Source organism: Chiloscyllium plagiosum, unplaced genomic scaffold (assembly GCF_037043375.1).
Source record: "Chiloscyllium plagiosum isolate Xiang-an unplaced genomic scaffold, Cpla_swu_hap1 HiC_scaffold_52, whole genome shotgun sequence".
Classification (NCBI taxonomy): Eukaryota; Metazoa; Chordata; class Chondrichthyes; order Orectolobiformes; family Hemiscylliidae; genus Chiloscyllium; species Chiloscyllium plagiosum.
Window position 1 is genome coordinate 20,984,745 of NW_028270190.1, and position 18,694 is coordinate 21,003,438.

At 40.5% G+C, this 18,694-nt stretch overlaps 1 protein-coding gene across 1 annotated transcript; it reads right to left on the reverse strand.

Annotated features, from left to right (window-relative positions):
* Positions 1-868: 868 nt before the first annotated feature.
* On the reverse strand, positions 869-16,431 carry LOC148134868 (putative G protein-coupled receptor 139). Its single transcript, XM_087985334.1, has 3 exons — positions 16,395-16,431; positions 15,931-16,127; positions 869-2,352 (listed from the first exon to the last, which is right to left on the reverse strand). Exons 2-3 carry the CDS (start codon positions 15,995-15,997, stop codon positions 1,457-1,459), a joined length of 963 nt encoding a protein of 320 aa, XP_087841460.1. The 5' UTR covers positions 15,998-16,127; positions 16,395-16,431; the 3' UTR covers positions 869-1,456.
* Between the last annotated feature and the right edge of the window lie 2,263 nt (positions 16,432-18,694).

Consider the following 18,694-nt stretch of genomic DNA (forward strand, 5'->3'; position numbering starts at 1 on the left):
TTTTGGTTAAGAAGAGTGTAGCATGGAATGGATTTTAGGAAAACCAGGCAGCGAGATTGAAACTAGTGTGGAAATAGGCCCTTCAGCCCAACAAGTCCACACCGACCATCCGAAGAGTAACTCACCCAGACCCATTTCCCTCTGACTTATGCACCTAGCACTATGGACACTTTAACATGGCCAATTCACCTGACCTGCACATCTTGGGATTGTGGGATGAAACCGGCGCACACCCGGAGGAATCCCACGCAGATACGGGGAGAATGTGGAAAAATTCCACACAGACAGTCACCCAAGGCTAGAATCGAAATTTGGACCGGGGTGCTGTGAGGCAGCAGTGCTAACCACTGAGCCACCGTGCCGCCCTCGGCACAGTGCATTATTGAATTATTGGATTATTGACTGATGACATAAATAATAAAACAGCTTCTTCTAATTTTAACGTTGGTTAATTTGCATGGAAAGCAGATTCATGCTATGAGATGGCAGGAAAATGGACAAATATAAGGCAAGTCATGTGAACGTGAACGATGGAGGTCTGTAAGGTAGTGTGATGGTAAACAAGTTCATTAGTCATCAGTAGGAGAGTGATGGGAAGAGGTCAGGTTGTGGAGAGCTCACTGTCCAAACACTGTGAGGGAGAACAGAATCTAGCAGCAGACCAGATAATAGGAGGGTACTGAAGTGAAGTTATATTTCGGCGAGCGTGAAATCAATGTTTGGTCAGAAGAAATTTGGGTAAAACAATATCTGTTGAATGAATGCAAATTTCAGATGCTAAAACCAGCTTCTATACAGGTTAAAAAAAGTTTTCTTGTTATTTTCATCAATCCACGCAAAATGACTTTCACAATCGATGGCATTATTATTTCTTCTAATTTCCCATCATTTATTGTCAAATTCTAATTGTTGCAGGAAACATGGTAATCAAGATTAACAACATCGCTGTGACTTTGGGGCACATGCCACCAGTCCAAGTAAGCAGAGCAGATACCTTTCCCTGAAGGGCATTCGCAAAATGCAACATTTTCCTTTTTTAGTTTAGTTTTGTTTTAATGAATATGATGACAAGAATGTCATTTGATACCATTCCATTTCAGAAACGTTTTTTCATTCTTTTTTTAATGGTATGATTCAATTCGGGATTATTGTTCCTGTAATATTAGCGCTATGTCATTGACTCGACTGAAATATTATTACTGCAGGAAGAAATTTATGTTGAGATGATGAAGGACTAAAATACAATGATTGGAAGACCGATGAGCCTGCTGTTTCAAAACCGACAGTGAAGGACGCCATCTGACTACCTTCCTAACTGTTACATCCAGGCGGGCGGTCACCTTTTCCTTCACATTTCTGCATTTTCGAAATGTTTCCAATTACAGTCAGGGATAATTATTTTATTCATGGTCCGGGAGCCCTTCAAAACTCAGTTAGGTGGCTGCTCTCAGTAATTCTATTTTCTCATTAGCAGAGAAATTGGCATAATTAGACATTTTAATGCATTCCTGATGATCTGCCTGAACTTGGATAGAGTCACCAAATATATAAATGCATTTGTGCAGGAACTCACATTCCTAAAATAAGTTGCAAAGTCCCTAAATATTTTGACAGATTCAGTAATGTATTCTCTTCTAATGGTATAACGTAAGACATTTATAACATAACACGACCACAGAAGTATGAAGCACCCAGAAATAGTGAACAGTAATATAATAGATTTCCTCCTACTCTCCATTTCTGGGTCACTGAGATTCTCACGTCTTTTCTGACCCTTCAGTGCCCTACGTACTCGACTGGCCACTAAAATATGTCTGACAGTCAGAGCATTAAAAAACATAATTAATATAGTCGGGAGCAATGGATTTAAAACCTTGTTGAACAGATCGAATCCCCTCCATGTTGGCTCAGTCCAATAGCTTTTCTTAAATCTACAATTGAAGGGCACATTGTCAATTATATACCAAGGTTCATATATAAAGTAGATGGCGATATTTTTTAAACTGAACAGAAGACAGATTGTTGATAGAACCACAGCTGCCATTTTCCCTGTGCAATAATTTATTTTTAGTTTTGGGCAACAAATGGCCACAAACCGATCAAAGGAGAAGACTAACGTGAACCAGACAGAAGAATCTCTGATTGCATACCGCAGAACAGACAAGGAACTGCACACAGGAGTGATATCCAGGAAGATGTCTCCGACAATATAGGAAGATAAAATCTGCTTCATAATGGTGTTAGTTATAGTGGACAGCAGATCCATCGCTGCCATGGCAACCAGATAACGCGTGGTGCAGGAAGAGAGGCCACATGTTCCACAGGAGAGGATGACAAGCGCCAGTAAATTAACTGTGAGGGTGAATGAACAGAAGATATATTGGAAATTATTTTGCAAAGAAAGCAACAGCAAAAGTTTGACATCACATTCGAGTCGTCATCTGCTGGTGGTGATCTGCAAAGCGTAACATTTCAAAAGTGTATTTCAAATCCGTGGGCGGCACGGTGGCACAGTGGTTAGCACTGCTGCCTCATAGCGCCTGAGACCCGGGTTCAATTCCCGCCTGTGTGGAGTTTGCACGTTCTCCCCGTGTCTGCGTGGGTTTCCTCCGGGTGCTCCGGTTTCCTCCCACAGTCCAAAAGATGTGCAGGGTCAGGTGAATTGGCTTTGCTAAATTGCCCGTAGTGTTAGGTAAGGGGTAAATGTAGGGGTCTGGGTGGGTTTCGCTTCGGCGGGTCGGTGTGGACTTGTTGAGCCGAAGGGCCTGTTTCCACATTGTAATGTAATCTAAATAATCTAATCTAAATCCAGCCTGATTGTTTTTCTTTATAAAATAGGGCCTGACACTGACCATCTCATACTTTATATATATGGACGTTTGACTCTCCACTTAGATAACACAATGGAAGGATCTAAAGGTGCTGATGTCTTTGTGGCATTACCATTAAACTACGTATCAGGAGACTCAACCTCATACTCTTACCACAGATTACATCCCACATGGAAGATGGTAGAAATTGAATTTCATAAAAATTCTTAAGTTAGGAATCTAATGTTGTCTCTGAAACAATTTTGGGGAACAAGACCATTTAGTTCGCTAATGTAACTTAGGGAGAGAGACAGCGATCCTTGCTTGCTTTGTACAGTATCTGACTCCAAGTTGATAGCCATGGAGCCGCCGTAACGTCTCTCTGGTAACACAGGTTTGGCCAACCAATGCTGCCTGGCAAGTTCAGTGACTGAACACAAACAAAATAAAGTAAATGATGAGATACGAATTGACAGGGTATCAGAGTTCAGTTCTTCCGCAAGTTTGGAGACTCACCCTGCATCATACATATGACGGTTCCAGGCAAGTAGTCTGGCTGATATTGAACCAGTTCCAGTCCTACACATGAGATACCTTACAGATGATACTGCTTGTTTAGTCCCAGTTCACTGACTCTTGGACAATAGCCAGATGTTGCTTGGCTTGTGTGTTACCAGGCTCCCACACCATTCAGGATCAGGATGTGTCGAAGAGAGAAGATGGACAGCGATATTATTGGTAAATTACGAAACAAATTGATGATTCTTATGCGTTTCAAATCATAAATAGAACCTTGATGCTTTGCATTCAACACATGTAGATGAAATGCGAAGAAGGGGACTTGAGAACGAGGGTATAATACATAATATACACGCCAGACAGAAAGACATTTCAATGAAGACATTTGCTGAAGCAAAATAATAAAATTTTATTATGCTATATGCAATCGGTTCAAAAAAACAATTTAATTTGACAAGGCAAGGCAACAATGGAAGACTTATCAACTAAACTGCATGAATTTCAATGAAAGAAGTCTGTCAAGCAAGGTGGATAAGCTCAGGACAGCGATGGGAAATGGAGCCAGGACACCAAAGCTGCTGAAAAGAAAACACGGCTGAGGGAGAGACTGGACTGACAGCTCAATATTCTTGAGGTTTGTAAGAAGGAAGAATTGAAAGAGATTCAAGAGAGGTGTAAGTGGCGTTTACGTAAGGCAGTAGAGTCGAGGTATAGAGCAATGCAGCATGGAAACAAGTCTTTTGGTACAACGTTCATGCTGAACACAGTGCCCACTCAGCTAGTTCCAGTTGACTGCATTTGTTGCATATGCCTCGAAAACCGTCCCATCCATGTACTAAGCAAAATGTTTGTTTTAAAATGCTGCTAATGCATCTGCCTCAAACACTGTCTCTAGCAGTTCATTCGAGATACATTTAACACTCGGAATTATTAAATTGCCCCTTACGGCCTTGTTATATCTTTCTCTGTTCACCTTAAACCTATGCCCTTGAGTTTTCAGTTCCACAGCCCTGGGAATAAGACTGTATGAATTCATGCAATCTGTGCCTCTCATGACATTATACACCTCAATAAGGTCCACCCTCATTCATGTGCATCCAGGAATAAAGTCATACCCTCGCCAATCTCTCCTAATGCATCAGACCTACTAACGCTCACAACGTGCTTGTGAATGCTCCTTGCTCTCGTTCCACTGTAACTGTGTCTTTCCTATAACAGGGTTCACAAACCTGTACACAATACTCCAAGTGCAGCCTCACCAACGATATGTACAACTGTGATGGAACATCCCAACTCCGATACTCAATGCCTTCACCGAGGAAGGCGAGCATGCTTCATCACCCTGTCGTTCTGTGACACTGCTTTCAATGAACTATGCACTTGTACTCTTGAGTCCTGCTTTTCCATAATACTCCTCAGGACATTACCATTTACTGTATAATTCCTACCTCGGTTAGACTTTCCAAGGTGCAACACCATATGCTTATCTGTACTAAATTGCATTTGCCAATTCTCAGAACCTCCCCATCTGAACAAGCTCCCTCCGTAATTTTTGATAACTTTCCTAGATGTCAACAAGGCATCCTAATTTTAAACAAACTAATAATTCCTGGTACATTTACACTCAGATCGTTTATCTAAATAACAAACAACAAAGATCTCAACAAAGACGCTTGTGACACACGACCAGTCAAAAGCCTCCAGTAGTGAAACAATTAGTGACCTTCCCATGAAACAGTATGGGTGTTAGACGAAGCATTACACTTCTACTCTATCGTGGCTTTTTTGAAGACAGGTTCGAAAGACGGAGCCAACATGAAGTCTGCCAAAGCCACGAGAGTAATAACTTGTTAAGCTTGAGGGTTTTGTTTATAACCTGACTTACTGTGGCCAGCACTCATAGATTAACATTTCTGAGTTTTGTTTCTGTCAGCTGCTTGGAGTTTCAGAAGCGTTCGAGTTTCAGTAAATGATGCCTGGCACCTACATTCTTTGAATTGTTTCTTGATTATTTTTATTTTTTGCATCCTTCATTGAAAAATTGGAAGTAAGAATCTCTGCCAGAATTTGTCTTTTTTTTTGCCAAAGGTTGTGTTTATGGGACGTTACTACGTTGGAACAGTATTACTATATCTATTATTCGGTTCAGTTTTCTTTTTAATACTTAACTTGTTCTAAATTCCTTTTTTCTTTTGTTTGTATTTGTATCTATGGAGATCAAATACTTTTTGTGCTGCTTAACGTCTTGCAGTTTGACCACTCACATCACTTCTGGAACACGGCACTACCCATTTATCTTTAAAGTAAGAAAAGTTAGGGTCCAGGCTACCTTCTTAAAATATTGTGAGAAGGCATGGATTGGTCAGATTCGTACCAATTTGGGAGTGTTTGTTTGAATTAAAATCCATAGTTCCAAGTTAGAGTTAGAATTGGTGGAATGGCATTAGGAAGTAACTTTGCATGAGTAGATATATTGAATTTCTGATGAATAAAAATGATCCACGGCACAGAGTAGTTGATGTTAGTGTTTTTTTTTTTCTTTCGTGGATTGAATTTTATTGATTTAAACAGGTTGTGCCTTATGTAGTAATGGCTCTCTCGGGTTCGAATTTTTTTGTGGAGTGGAAGAGATGACTTCAGGAATTTAACAAGGCAAAGCTGTTAGAATTGGAAGGCAAGCTGGAGTTCGGGTTGTCTGGATCTTGAGAAAGGGGAAGCTCGACATTCAAAATTGCTGGCGATGCCATTGGAAATTTTGGAAAAGGATCGGATTCAATTGTAGATGAAGCAGCGTGAACATGAAAAGGAAATGAAGCAGTTTGAATTACAATTCAAAGCAGCGTGAAAATACAAGGAGTGAAAGAGCCTTGCAGAAGAAAAGCAAAAGGAGAGAGAGTTTGAACTTCGGAACTCGACATTTAGAGAGCAAACTCGACTTGAAAGGGCAGAGGTGAAGGAAGAAGTTCGGTTTATTGAGAAGGATAGTGATGACAAACAAATCCATCGTTGCCAATGGCCTGGATTTAAAAATGTCCACGCATTTCCTACATTGTACAAGAATGATGTGGAAACCTTTTCCGCTTAATTTTATAAAATGACTAAAACCGGTAATGACCTGTGACCAACTAGATATGTGCTCATTCGACTTATGTTGGGAGGTAAAGTTGTGAACGATTTGCATCACTATCAGTGCTGGTATCTTGGCAGGTTGAGGAGCTGAAGAATGCTATCTTAAGTGCAGATGAGCTATGGCCAGACGTTTAGAGGCAACGTTTCAGGAATCTAAATCGGGAACTTGGTCAATCGTGCATTAAGTTTGAAAGGATGCACTAAATAAATTTCATAGAGGATAAGGCCACTGAAAATACATCAAATCTTTGACGTTCTTAGAGATAAGATTGTTTTGGAGGATTCCAAAATGTTTCTTCTGGGAGTAGAGAGAACGCATGTGGAAGAGCGGAGAGTTATGACTGCATGTTTTGCAGCGCAACTTCCCATTATGATTGGTTGGTTCACACATAGAAGTTTGGATTCCAAGATCAGTTTCAATCTATGAGGGATCGAAATTTGGGAGAAGAGAAATGCACAGTTGGTAAGGGAAAAGCAGATCTCATTGATATTCTGGAATCCCATTATGGGGAACAGAAGTAAAAATCAAACTCTGGTGTTTTCACTGCAACAACTTAGACCAAATGAAATCACAGTGGAAGTGGATGAGAAAACAAAAAACCTGGGAAAGCTGATATAGCAAAACAGGATAAGCCAGTGAATTTCGTTGAAATGTTGAAGAAAAACACCCTCGAAGCTCACAAGCTTCACCAGAATGTAAAACCTGGTCATTGCTTGATTGACAAAAAGAAAGCCAAGTATTCTTAAAAATGGCAGATATTCTTACACGTTTAAAATAAAACAAGCTACAGGCTACCTTCTTAAAATATTTTGAGGTGGATATGATCTGCTCCATCACAGATTGAACTGAGAAATAAGAAGCGATCGCTATGGTTGTATTGTATTATAGACCCCTCAACAGTAAGCGGGACATTGAGCAGCAATATGTAGGAAGATAACGATATTGCTGAAAAAAATAGAGTCTAATACTCTGGGAGCGAAACTTGCTAATCATAGATTGTACTGATATTGGATGGGATGGAATGTGGTTTTGTTTGGTGTGTTTAAGGCATCTTTCTCAATCGATGTGTCGATAATCTCATTAAAAAACGGGAATAACTCGACATTCCTTGGAAAATAATGCCGGGCAAGTGAGTGTCGTGCTAGCAGTTTTCGCTTTGGTACCAGTGACCATAATTCTATTAATTTCTAAATAGTTGCAGAAAAGGATATACATGTTGAGTAAGATAGATTTCCAAAATAAAGCAAGGCCAGTTTTGATTGTATTAGGCAGAACTGTCAGCAGTTGTTTGCAGGAGCTTGCTCACAGGTTCAGGGACGTCTGGCAGTTGGAAGACATTTCAAAGCTAAATTACGAGGGTTCAGCATGAACACGTTATTTCTCGTGAGCACAGAAAGACATGCAGGGGGATGTAACTTTGGCTGAGTAGATATATTGAATTTCAGATGAAGAGAATGGATCCACATATCAGGTACAGTCAGACGGGAAGAGGTTATTCCCGTGAGCGGTATAAGGGGTCCACAGTGTACACTGAAGACATGAATCAGAAGGACAAAAAGGACGAGACATGAAATAGCTTTGACAGGTATGGTTAAAGCCGTCAAAAAATTCACAAGAATGTGAATTGGAAAAGGGCAAACTGGGAGAAAATGAACCCACTTAAATATCAATAACGCCATATATGTATGAAACGAGAGGAGATGGGTGAGATCCAGAACGAATATTTCTCCTTCATTTGTACTCTGGAGAAAGACATGGGATCTCGGGGAAATAAAGACGTGATGGCTTGGAAAGAGTTCACGTAAAGACGAGGAGGTACTGCACGGGGGGCATAGCTTTAAATTAAGGGGGGTAGGTATAGGACAGATGTTAGGGGTAGGTTCTTTACTCAGCGAGTCGTGAGTTCATGGAATGCCCTGCCAGTAGCAGTGGTGGACTCTTCCTCATTATGGGCATTTAAGCGGGCATTGGATAGGCATATGGAGGATAGTGGGCTAGTGTAGGTTTGGTGGGCTTGGATCGGCGCAACATCGAGGGCCAAAGGGCCTGTACTGCGCTGTATTCTTCTATGTTCTATGTTCTATGCACGTCTTAAAGTGCAGAAAACAAGATAAAAGCCTGTGACCAGATCAACTGTTCCCCAGGCTATTGTGTGACGAGACATTCCAAATGGGTCTTAATGTTAGTAAATGCAATGTTTTACATTTCGTTAAGAAAAAGCAGGGCAGGGCTTCCACGATTAATTTTATGACCCTGTGTACTGTTGTCGAACCGAGACTCCTGGGATGCAGACACATAGTTCTTTGAAAGTGCTGGCATAAGTGGTAAAAAAAGTGTTTCACATGCTTGCTTTCATCGCTCAGAACACTGGGCACAGGATTCAGGACTTCATTTTCCAGCTGTACAGGACATCAGTAAGGCCACATTTAAAGTTCCATGCACTAACCTGCTCGCCCTGCTGTCGGAAGAAAGAAGACTAAACAAAGCTGTTTCTGAGAGTGGGAAAATTTGAGTAGTGAGGAGGCAATGGATAGAACTGGGACTTTTTTCTCCCTGAGTGGCGACCTTATCGAAGTTGAGAAAATCGTGACGGACACAGAGATGGTTAATAGACAAGATACTATCCCCAGAATAGGGAAGTGCAAAACTAAAGATATAAAGTTTATGGTAAGGATGAAAATATTTAAAAGTGCAACTTTTTTTCTAACAGAGAATGGTACTTACATGGAACAAAATACCAGATTCAGATGTAGACACACTAAAATTATACCATTTGAAAGAAATTTCGACAGGTTTTTGAATAGTGAAGGTTTGAAGGGATACGAGCCAAAACACAGAAATGGGACGAGTACAGTTTAGAAAGCCTGGTACGCATGACGAGTGGATGAGATATTCGGTTTTGGTGACGCGTGATTCTATGACTGTCTAGAAAAATTATAACATCATACAAGCAGCTGACGCAATGTGGCAATTCAAGGAAGAATGGAGTACCAAATCACATACATCAATGAAAGGACTGCGGACGCTGCAATTTGTCACTTTAAAGGGCACAAATATTAAAACGTGCAATGGAGCAATTGCAGAAATAAACAGGTCAATATACATTGAGAACATTATTGTTGAAAGGAAAAGCATCTGCTCTCTGTGTAATTTTATGAAAGACAAAACTCCCAGAAATAAAATAATATCTGTCTAAATGCTAATGACAATTAAAAATGAAAGGTAATTCTATGCATAAATTTAAATAGCACTAAACAAAATAATTGTTCAGAACATTCACAAGTACCCAAGATCACATGATGTCCAGAATGTTTTTCTGAAATGTCTCTACAGAGGGAAATGTTGCATTATCGTCTACCCGTCCAATATCTCTTGATTAAAAATGGTGCTGGCAAAAAAAAAAAAAAATTTTAGAAGTAAATGATGAGTTTGTGGGATGTATATATCATTAGCGTTGCCAGAGATCATTGCCTGCCTCAAAGTACCCAGGGGCAAACAAATGCTATCACGACACAGAACATCTAACACGGCTAAACAAAATGGCTGGAATGCATATTGGAGCGGGAGGCGGAAGATACAATTGTCGTGGTTCACGTTGGCACAAACGACATAGGCAAGAATAGGAAGGATGACCTGTTGGGGAGCTGCGCTTTTCCAGCATCACATTTTTAAGCTCTGATCTCCAGCATCTGCAGTCCTCACTTTCTCCTGTTTGGGGTGTACCAAGCACTACGAACAAAATTGAAGAACAGGTCCTCAAGGGTCAAAATCTCTGAATTTATGCCCGAACCACGTGACAATGGGCATAGGGTTAAGAGAATTAGGGAAGTAAACACGTAGCAAAGACATTGGTGTGGGAAAGAGGGATTCCATTTCATGGGACATTGGCGTCAGTTTTGGAAACAGGGTGATCTGTGCCGATGGGACAGTTTCCACCTGAACCGATCTCGAACCAGTGTCCTGGCGAAAAGGATACATAGGGTTATCACGAGGACTATAAACTTGTAAGTCGGGGTAGGGGAAAGGGAAAGCAACAGGGAGTATGGAGTCAAATAGAAAGATTAATATCAGGTTAGCATGTATGCAAGGTTTCATTTCGAGGTAGACTAGGAATGAACCAGAAAGGAATGACAACGTAGGACACATTACTATATTTGAGGAAAATCATGAGGATAAAAAAAATAGCATTAAGGTGCTTTACCTGAATGCTCATAGTATTCATAACAAAGTACATGAAGTAGCAACACAAATCATTGCAAATGATTATGATGTGGTCGGCATCACAGCGACATGGTTGCAGGAGGTTCAGTACTGGCAGTTAAACATCAAACGATTTACAAATTATCGAAATGACAGGGAGGTAGGCAGCGGGGCGGGATTGCCTTGTTAGTTAAGAATGAAATTATATCTATGGCACTGAATGACATAGGGCCAGATGATATGGAATCTGTCTCGGTGGAGTCGATAAGACAATACAAGGAAGTTACGTACAGACCTCCCAGCAGTGACCAGGACCAGGAGTGCAAGACGTACCAGGAAATACCTAGGGCATGGCAGAAAGGCAAGATTACCATGATCATAGAGGACTTCAATATGCAAATGGACTGGTGAATTATGTTGCTGGTGGATCCAAAGAAAAGGAATTCATGAAATGTTTACAGGTTGGCTTTTTTCTGAAAAGCTTGTGATGGAGCCCACAAGGGAGTAGGCTATTCTGCACTTAGTGTTGTGTAACGAGCCAGCGTTTATAAAAAAAATTGAAGTCAGGGAACACTTAAGACGCACCGGTCATAATATGGTCGAGTTCAGTTTGCAGATTGAATGACAGAAGGCAAAATCGGATGTAACGGTGTTACAGTTAAAGAAAAGTAGCCACATGGGCATGAGGGAGGAACTGGCGAAAATTGACTGGAAACATTAACTAGGCGGGTACTCAGTAGTGCAACACTGACAGAGGTTTCTCGGTATAATTGAAGAAACAGTTGAGAGGTTCATTCCAAAGATTACCCAGGGAGGGATTAGACAACTATGACTGACAAAGGAAGCCAGGAGATCATAGAGAAAGAGACAGCCTACAAAATGGCCAAGAGCACTGGGAAATCAAAACATTGGGAAGACTACAGAACAAATAGAGGATAACAAAGAGATAAATAAGGAAGTAGAGGAGCAAATATGAAGGTACGTTAGCTTGTAATATAAGAGTAAAAGTTTCGTTCAATACAAAAGAAACAAACGAGAGGCAAAAGTAGAGGTTGAGCTGCTCCAAAATGATGCAGGGACGCCAGTGATGGGAGATAAGGAAATAACTGAATTTCTGTCAGTCTTCACAGTGGAAGAACTGATAATATCCCAACAATTTAGGAGAGGCAAGTGGCAGAGTTGAGTATGGCAGCAATTATAAAAAAAGGAAGTACTTGAAAAACTAAAAGGTCTAAAAATTCATAAGTCTCCTGGCCCGGATGGCTCCATCCCAGAGATCTGAGGGAGGTGGCTGAAGAATTAGCTGAGGCGTTGGGTTGTAATCTTTCAAAAATCATTGGAATCAGGGAAAGTCCCAAATGATTGGACAATTGCTGTTGTAACCTACTTGTTCAAGAAAGGATCAAGCCAGAGATGGAAAATTATAGGCCGGTTAGCCTAACCTTGGTTGTAGGTAAAATTCTTGAATCCATTGTTAAGGGTGAGGATTCTGAATTCTTCGAAGTGCAGGGTCGGATTAGAACAAGTCAGCATGGATTTAGTAAGAGAGATCATGCCTTTCAAGCCGGTTAGAATTCTTTGAACAGGTAACAGGTAGGTTAGACTAGGGAAACCCTACAGATTTTATCGAAGTATACTTACAAAAGGCCTTTCGTAAGGTCCCTTTCGGGAGGCTGCTGAGTAAAGTAAGGTCCCATCGTGTTCGAGGTGAGCTATTGGCGTGGATTCAGGATTGGCTGTCTGACAGAAGGCAGAGAGTTGGGATAAAATGTTCTTTTTCAGAATGACAACTGGTGACAAGTGGTGTCCCGCAGGTTTCAATGTGGAGGCCGCAGTTGTTCACTTTATATATTAATGATCTGGGCGAAGGGATTGGGGGAATTCTGGTGAATTTCGCCGATTATACGAAGTTAAGTGGACAGACAGTTGGTACTGAGGAAGTAGGGAAGCTACACAAAGCCTTAGACAGTTACAGTTTAGGAGAGTGGTCCAAGAAGTGGCTGATGAAATTCATTGCGAGTAAATGCGAGATCTTGCACTTCGGAAAACAATAACACAGGCAAGGGCTATTTTCTAAACGGTGAGAAAATTCATTAAGTCAACGTCCAAGGGGATCTCAGAGTGCTAGTAAAGGATTATATAAAGGTTGAATTTCAGGTTGACTCCATGGTGAAGAAAGCAAATATAATGTCACTTACCTCAAGAGAGTTGGAATTTAAAAGCAGTGATGTGCTACTGAGACTTGTAAAGCTCTTGTTAGGCTCCATTTAGAATACTAGGCCCTACAACTCAGGAAGGTCATACTCTCATTGGAGCGTGTCCAGCGGAGATCCACACGACTGATCCCTGGAATGGTATGCCTAACAGATGATGAATGATTGAGGATCCTGGGATTGTATTCATTGGAGTTTCGAAGATTGAGCGGAGATCTAACAGAAACTTACAAGACAATTCCTAGCTAAGAAATTGTGGATGCTGGTAAAATATTTCCATCAGGCGGGAAGACTTGGACCCGTGGGCACAGCCTTAGAATTAGAGGAGGTTAATTTAGAATGGAAATGAGCAGACATTCTTCAGCCAGAGCGTGGTGGGCCCGTGGAATTCATTGCCACGGAACACAGTGGAAGTTATGACGTTAAATGGCTACAAGGCAGAGATTGAAAAATTCTTAATTCCAGAAGTAACTAAGGGATTCGGGAAGAGTGATGGCAAGTGGCGTTGAAATGCCCATCAGCCATGAATAGCGAAGTGGACTCGATGGGCCGTATGGCCTTACTTCCACTCCGACGTCTTATGGTCTTAACACTTTGGTTCGGCCAAAGTTACTACATTTTGATCACATCTGGTTGGCATAAAACAGGATGAACTTACATGCTTTGGATACAGCACAGTGTAGGCTTGATAACGGGCTCCAGCCCAAAACGTCAATTTTCTTGCTCCTCGAATGCTGCGTCGCCAGCTGTGTTTTTGTTTTACAGCAACACACTCTGAACTCTGATCTCCAGCATCTGCAGACCTCACTGTCTCCTCCTGAAAGTAATGATACCTGGATATCAGGGGTTACATTATGAAGCGGCAGCATGCAAATTAAGCTTGTTTTATTTTAAGAATGAAAGCCTAAGGGAGTGGTCTGGTTAAAGTTTTCAAGGTATTGTCAGTTTAAGACAGAGTAGGTAAAGAGAAACAATTTCCACTGTCCGCTGTTTCGGGAACTAGGGGCGTTGCCTTCCAGAACTGTTGAATTTCTCCACCACTTTATTTCTTAGTTGTTCTTGATTTGGTTCAGATCTTCATCATTGGCAATTCTTTGTATTCTGGCATACTTTATAATATTCAAGTGTTGCTTTTGCCCGCCAAGTTTATTTGTCATCCCTGACTTGTGAATTTTTAAATTGAATAAATAGAGTTTTAAAAAAAACTCCTGTCATGAAGGTTGATCTTGGTCGATTCGTTGAACGTTGCAGTCCATGAGTGAAATGAACACCCTTGTGTTGACAGGCAGGTCGTCCGAAGGTTTCACGTTTGGACGGTCTGCAGTCTCGACAGTTACCGTAACTCAATGGTGCTCCAACGTTTTCTCAGGTTTTTGCCTCCCATTTGCCTGTTTGTAATGTCTGTCGAAAGACCCTGGACGTTTTTTAATGCTCTCAGCATTATAGCTCGTGCAATTTGTCGACATCCTGAAATTTAGGAATAATGAGTAGTATTGTTGAAGGAGTTAGAAGTAGCATCAAATATTCGCACTGCTATATTTCTTTGATAAGTCTGGACTCTTGAATTTGTTCGAATGCACTAAACGAGGGAAGTGGAGGATATCCAAACATTTTGCTAATTCATGATTCGAAGATGGTGAGGATACATTCTACAATCTGGAAATGTATCAGTCGAATTTAGAGAGGATAAAAAGGCATGTTTAGCCTTATATTCAAGCATTGTACCTGTACAGGAATATTCCTGATGAGCTCTAGACCACACATTTGCAATGTCACTGAGAAATATTTTCACGTACAACGCCCTTGAAATACCCAGTATCCCCAACGGGTTCGTGACATCAATGAAAGTTGCTGATGAGGGGTATCTTTACAGACACCCTGAGCAGTAGGTTGCATTAACACAAAGAACAGATCTGTCTGAAAATGTTTTGAAGTACTTCAGGTTAGCCTTTTGTACTGTTGTTCTTTTCACTGTTTTATTTTTATAAGAAGACAACTGGCAATCTTCCAGATAGGATGACATTTTGAAATGTTAGTCACAATTAACATGGCAGGAGTGCAGAGTGCAGAGTTTCGATTATGTAAGTCAGTTGTGAAATAGACAAGAGCTGTTTATTGCGTGCTGCTGCTGTTACTTGGTTTTCAACAGGAAGATCTTACATATGACTGGATTATACGTTATGTACACGAATGCAAGTTGCCTTCCCGCTAAACAATCCTCCATTGTCTGTGAACAAACGTTGTTCTCATGATAATGCAGTGTTGTCGTTACGGGGGATACAACGACCCCATTACCACAAAGACTCATCCATTGCCTGGCTCTGAGGTAAAAGACTAAGATTAAATCCATTTTTAAAACTGCGTGTGACCTTCAACCTCAGAGAGGTCCCCAGTTCTGATCTACCAGATCAGTTCAGAATCTCTGGCCATGTATCTATGCGCAATGCTTAAACGGTGCTTGAGGAAGCAGGTTAATCTACACTAAAAAAAAACAAAATTTTGTCAGAGGTACGACAATTCAGAGGATAATAAGTATTTGTGCCAAAAATTTGGAAACTGCAGTCCTGGCCATTGTTCAAATATAAGTTAAAAACTAGTTGCATTTTCTGTTTGCCCAATTCAATAGACTACAGAGCAAAATCAACATTTTACTCTTTGACATATTACCGAGCACATGACCATTGCCAACAGATATCAGCGTGTGGTGATTTATCTAAACGCAGTGATGTTTGACCCAAACGGGTATTCAAAGAATGCCTTCAATGAAGAGTTACCTTTGAACTCTTAATGTTTAGTTTAACACGATACTTCATTAACAAAACGCATTAAGAAAGTACGTTAGCGTCTTTAAGGCACAGTTTTTAAATCAATTGATTCAGTACTGTAAAGTAGACACCTCAAGACTTTCAACTCACACCAGCAGTATCACTAAGCTAATACATATTTTTTAAAGTGTATAATATTGGCAACGGGGTCAGCATTTAAGAATACGTTTTGCAGCGTAGAACAAGGTCACCTCACACAGATTTATACAATTTCAATGATTAAAGTCACTTACCAGGAAGACCGATAACACCAAGAATTGTGTATGATATTTTCCTCATATTGCGCCGTAAAGGAGTCATTTTCGATGTCAGGGAAAGCGTTTACTGCAACCAGCCTCTCTGCAGAATAATCTGAGCTAATATGCATTTGAAGCTATTATTATCTGTCGTGTAACCTCCACTGGGATTTTGAAATTGCAGGATCGTTCAACTTCATTCAAAATAGAAATCAACCATTAGATTGCAACACTGAATGCATTATCGCTCGCAAAAGAATATTTTCTCCATGATATTTAATTGCAAAAGTCAACTATAATAATAAAAGAAAGAATGCACTTGTTTTTTGTTCAGCACATGAAGAATAGAGTGGAAACAGAAAACAATCCCAAACCTTTATGTTGAAATATGTTTCAATTGATCATGACCATTCATTATTACAATTCAAAATCTTTGACAGAATCTCTCTGTGATTACTCACTGATGAATTAGATGTAAGCTCTTGTGCTACATATTGGCAGTGTGCTTCCAATTAAACCTGTTGGACTATAACCTGGTGTTGTGTGATTTTTAACTTTGTACATCTCCACAAGATCGTTTTCTTTGATGGACTCAGATGAGATGCATGAAAACGGAAGCGTAACGGGACTGAAATGTCACGACTGATTGGTTGATGATTACCTTATTTTCATTTTTCCTAGAGTGTAATTATTTTCGTTCGTACAACGTTACCTGACATAAAAGACAATGTTTAAAACAACATAAATGGGGTGAAAGGTGTAACTTTCTTGGAGATAATAAAATGAATATCAGTGGCAACGCATTAAGCATATGTAATGCGAGCCAATGCTGCATTTCATCCAAATCCCTAACTACCGCGACGCCATCGTGCTCCTATGCAGCCAGGAATCCAATCATTCTTGAAGTAATATGAGCTCTGAATTAACGAACTGGCGGACAAACGTTGATCACAGGCATTCGTTATAAAAATACAAGGTTATTTGTACACGTGGTTCTGAAAGAAAACACATCTTTTAGACAATGTTCTTCTGGTTACGTCAGGGACAGGATATTATCACCATGGATGAGGCTGGTATTGACATCAGTAAGTAGAAGAAAAGCATGCAGGCTTTGAAATGTCTGGTGGTTTCCAAGTTCTTCACGTGTGATTTTACGACACTGATAGCTGTAGATTCGAGGAGTGAAAGGAAAATGGCTTCGTAATGAAAAACACTTGGGCCCGTGCTGTGGGAAAATGGAAAGGAGTACGAACACTCCATTCATTCAGATAGATATAATATCTGCTGTCTGTGTGTCCACCAGCCTCCATTAACTGGCACTGTCCGACTTCGGAATTTCCGAATCACTTTGGAAAAGAGGCTGCTCTGGAAGTTGCTGATCACTTTGTCATGGTTACTACTTGCACTGATGATATTGATTTGACTAAGAAGACGATTCTGCTTAAATAATTGTACGCATGTAGGAGATTCCTGTTTTATTTAAATGACATTTACGAAGGCAACGATCTTTCTTTGGGGAAATAATGGATTCTCTCAAAAAATGGATCCTTTGCTTGCTCAAGTATTTGTGCTGTAGAATTGATTATTGACTTTAAGTCATGGGGCACCAGTACTGGTTCTGTCAAAACTGGGAACCACAAGGAGATCGTTAAGGAGCCAATAAAGAAGAGCAAGGATGGCTCATGAAAACAACAAAAAAGTGGTGTTCAAGGTCAGGAAGAATTACAAAATCTTCTTTATTGAGGAGAAGAGAATGACCAGGAACATTCGGGTATCCACAATCGTACTGTGCTTGACTTGGAAATAGAGGCAATGGCGGATTGATAAGCGAATATCACTCGACAGAACAAGGATTCTGTAAGAGCAGTTGTGATTTCTTAGCAGAGGAAATGAAGAGATATTGGAGGTATATGTGAAAGCAAATCCTCACGTCCGAATGACGTGCATCCCAAGCTTGGTGTGAGACAGTGGAAGAAATCAAAGGGATTGTGACCCGCATCTTCATTTCTCCTCTGGCCACAGAGCAATACCAGAAGACTGGAGGAAACAACATGCTTTAACTGTTCAGTAAGTGTGATGGAATAAAAATAAGCAATTACGAATGAGAAAATCTGAAGTCAGATCAAGTGAGAATATTAAATAAGATTCTGAAGGAGAGAATAAACTTTACATGAAAATGAAAGGTTTGATAAGCTATAGTCTGCATAGCTCTGCCATGTGTACAATATCCACAAAACATTATTGACATATCTTCTCGAGATACGGACCTACTAAGTATGGGAGGATCTTAGAGTTTATGGCATTTCATGGAGAAAACTGTGTCATTGACAATGTCCTGTATGGAAGACTGAAAAAGGAAGTCAACACACACAGGACCGATGCAAATTTGATAATTCGGACATAAAAGTGGGTTAGTGATCGCAGAGAATTTGGCGTCAGTGAGAAAAGTCCAATTAGCTATAATGCTCAGTCGTCCTTGCAATATCCTAGCTGCAATTGGTCAGTGTGGGGTGTGAAACGTCACATGAAATAACAGGATGTCCCCCTTCGGCTCTGCATTCCCATATTTGCTTTTACCTTGTCAGAACCCACGCAGGATTTTGTTCTTCTGTTTGTCGACACAATTAAATCGAGTGGGAGTTTGGGGGTGGGGTGTTTAATTTCAAAGACCCCATGTCAACAACTTCTGAACGATCAGTTGTATCACTCTTACAGTGTTTTTCTCTCGGTCACCGCCTTCTAAATGTTAAATCAGGAAGGG

What these genes read in the sequence shown, in the direction of transcription:
- LOC148134868 (XM_087985334.1), bottom strand. Translation starts at nt 15,997, where the DNA reads ATGACTCCTTTACGGCGCAATATGAGGAAAATATCATACACAATTCTT. An exon ending in TGGTGTTATCGGTCTTCCTG is followed by an intron (nt 2,353 to 15,930) that starts GTAAGTGACTTT and finishes TCACCCTCACAG; the next exon opens with TTAATTTACTGGCGCTTGTC.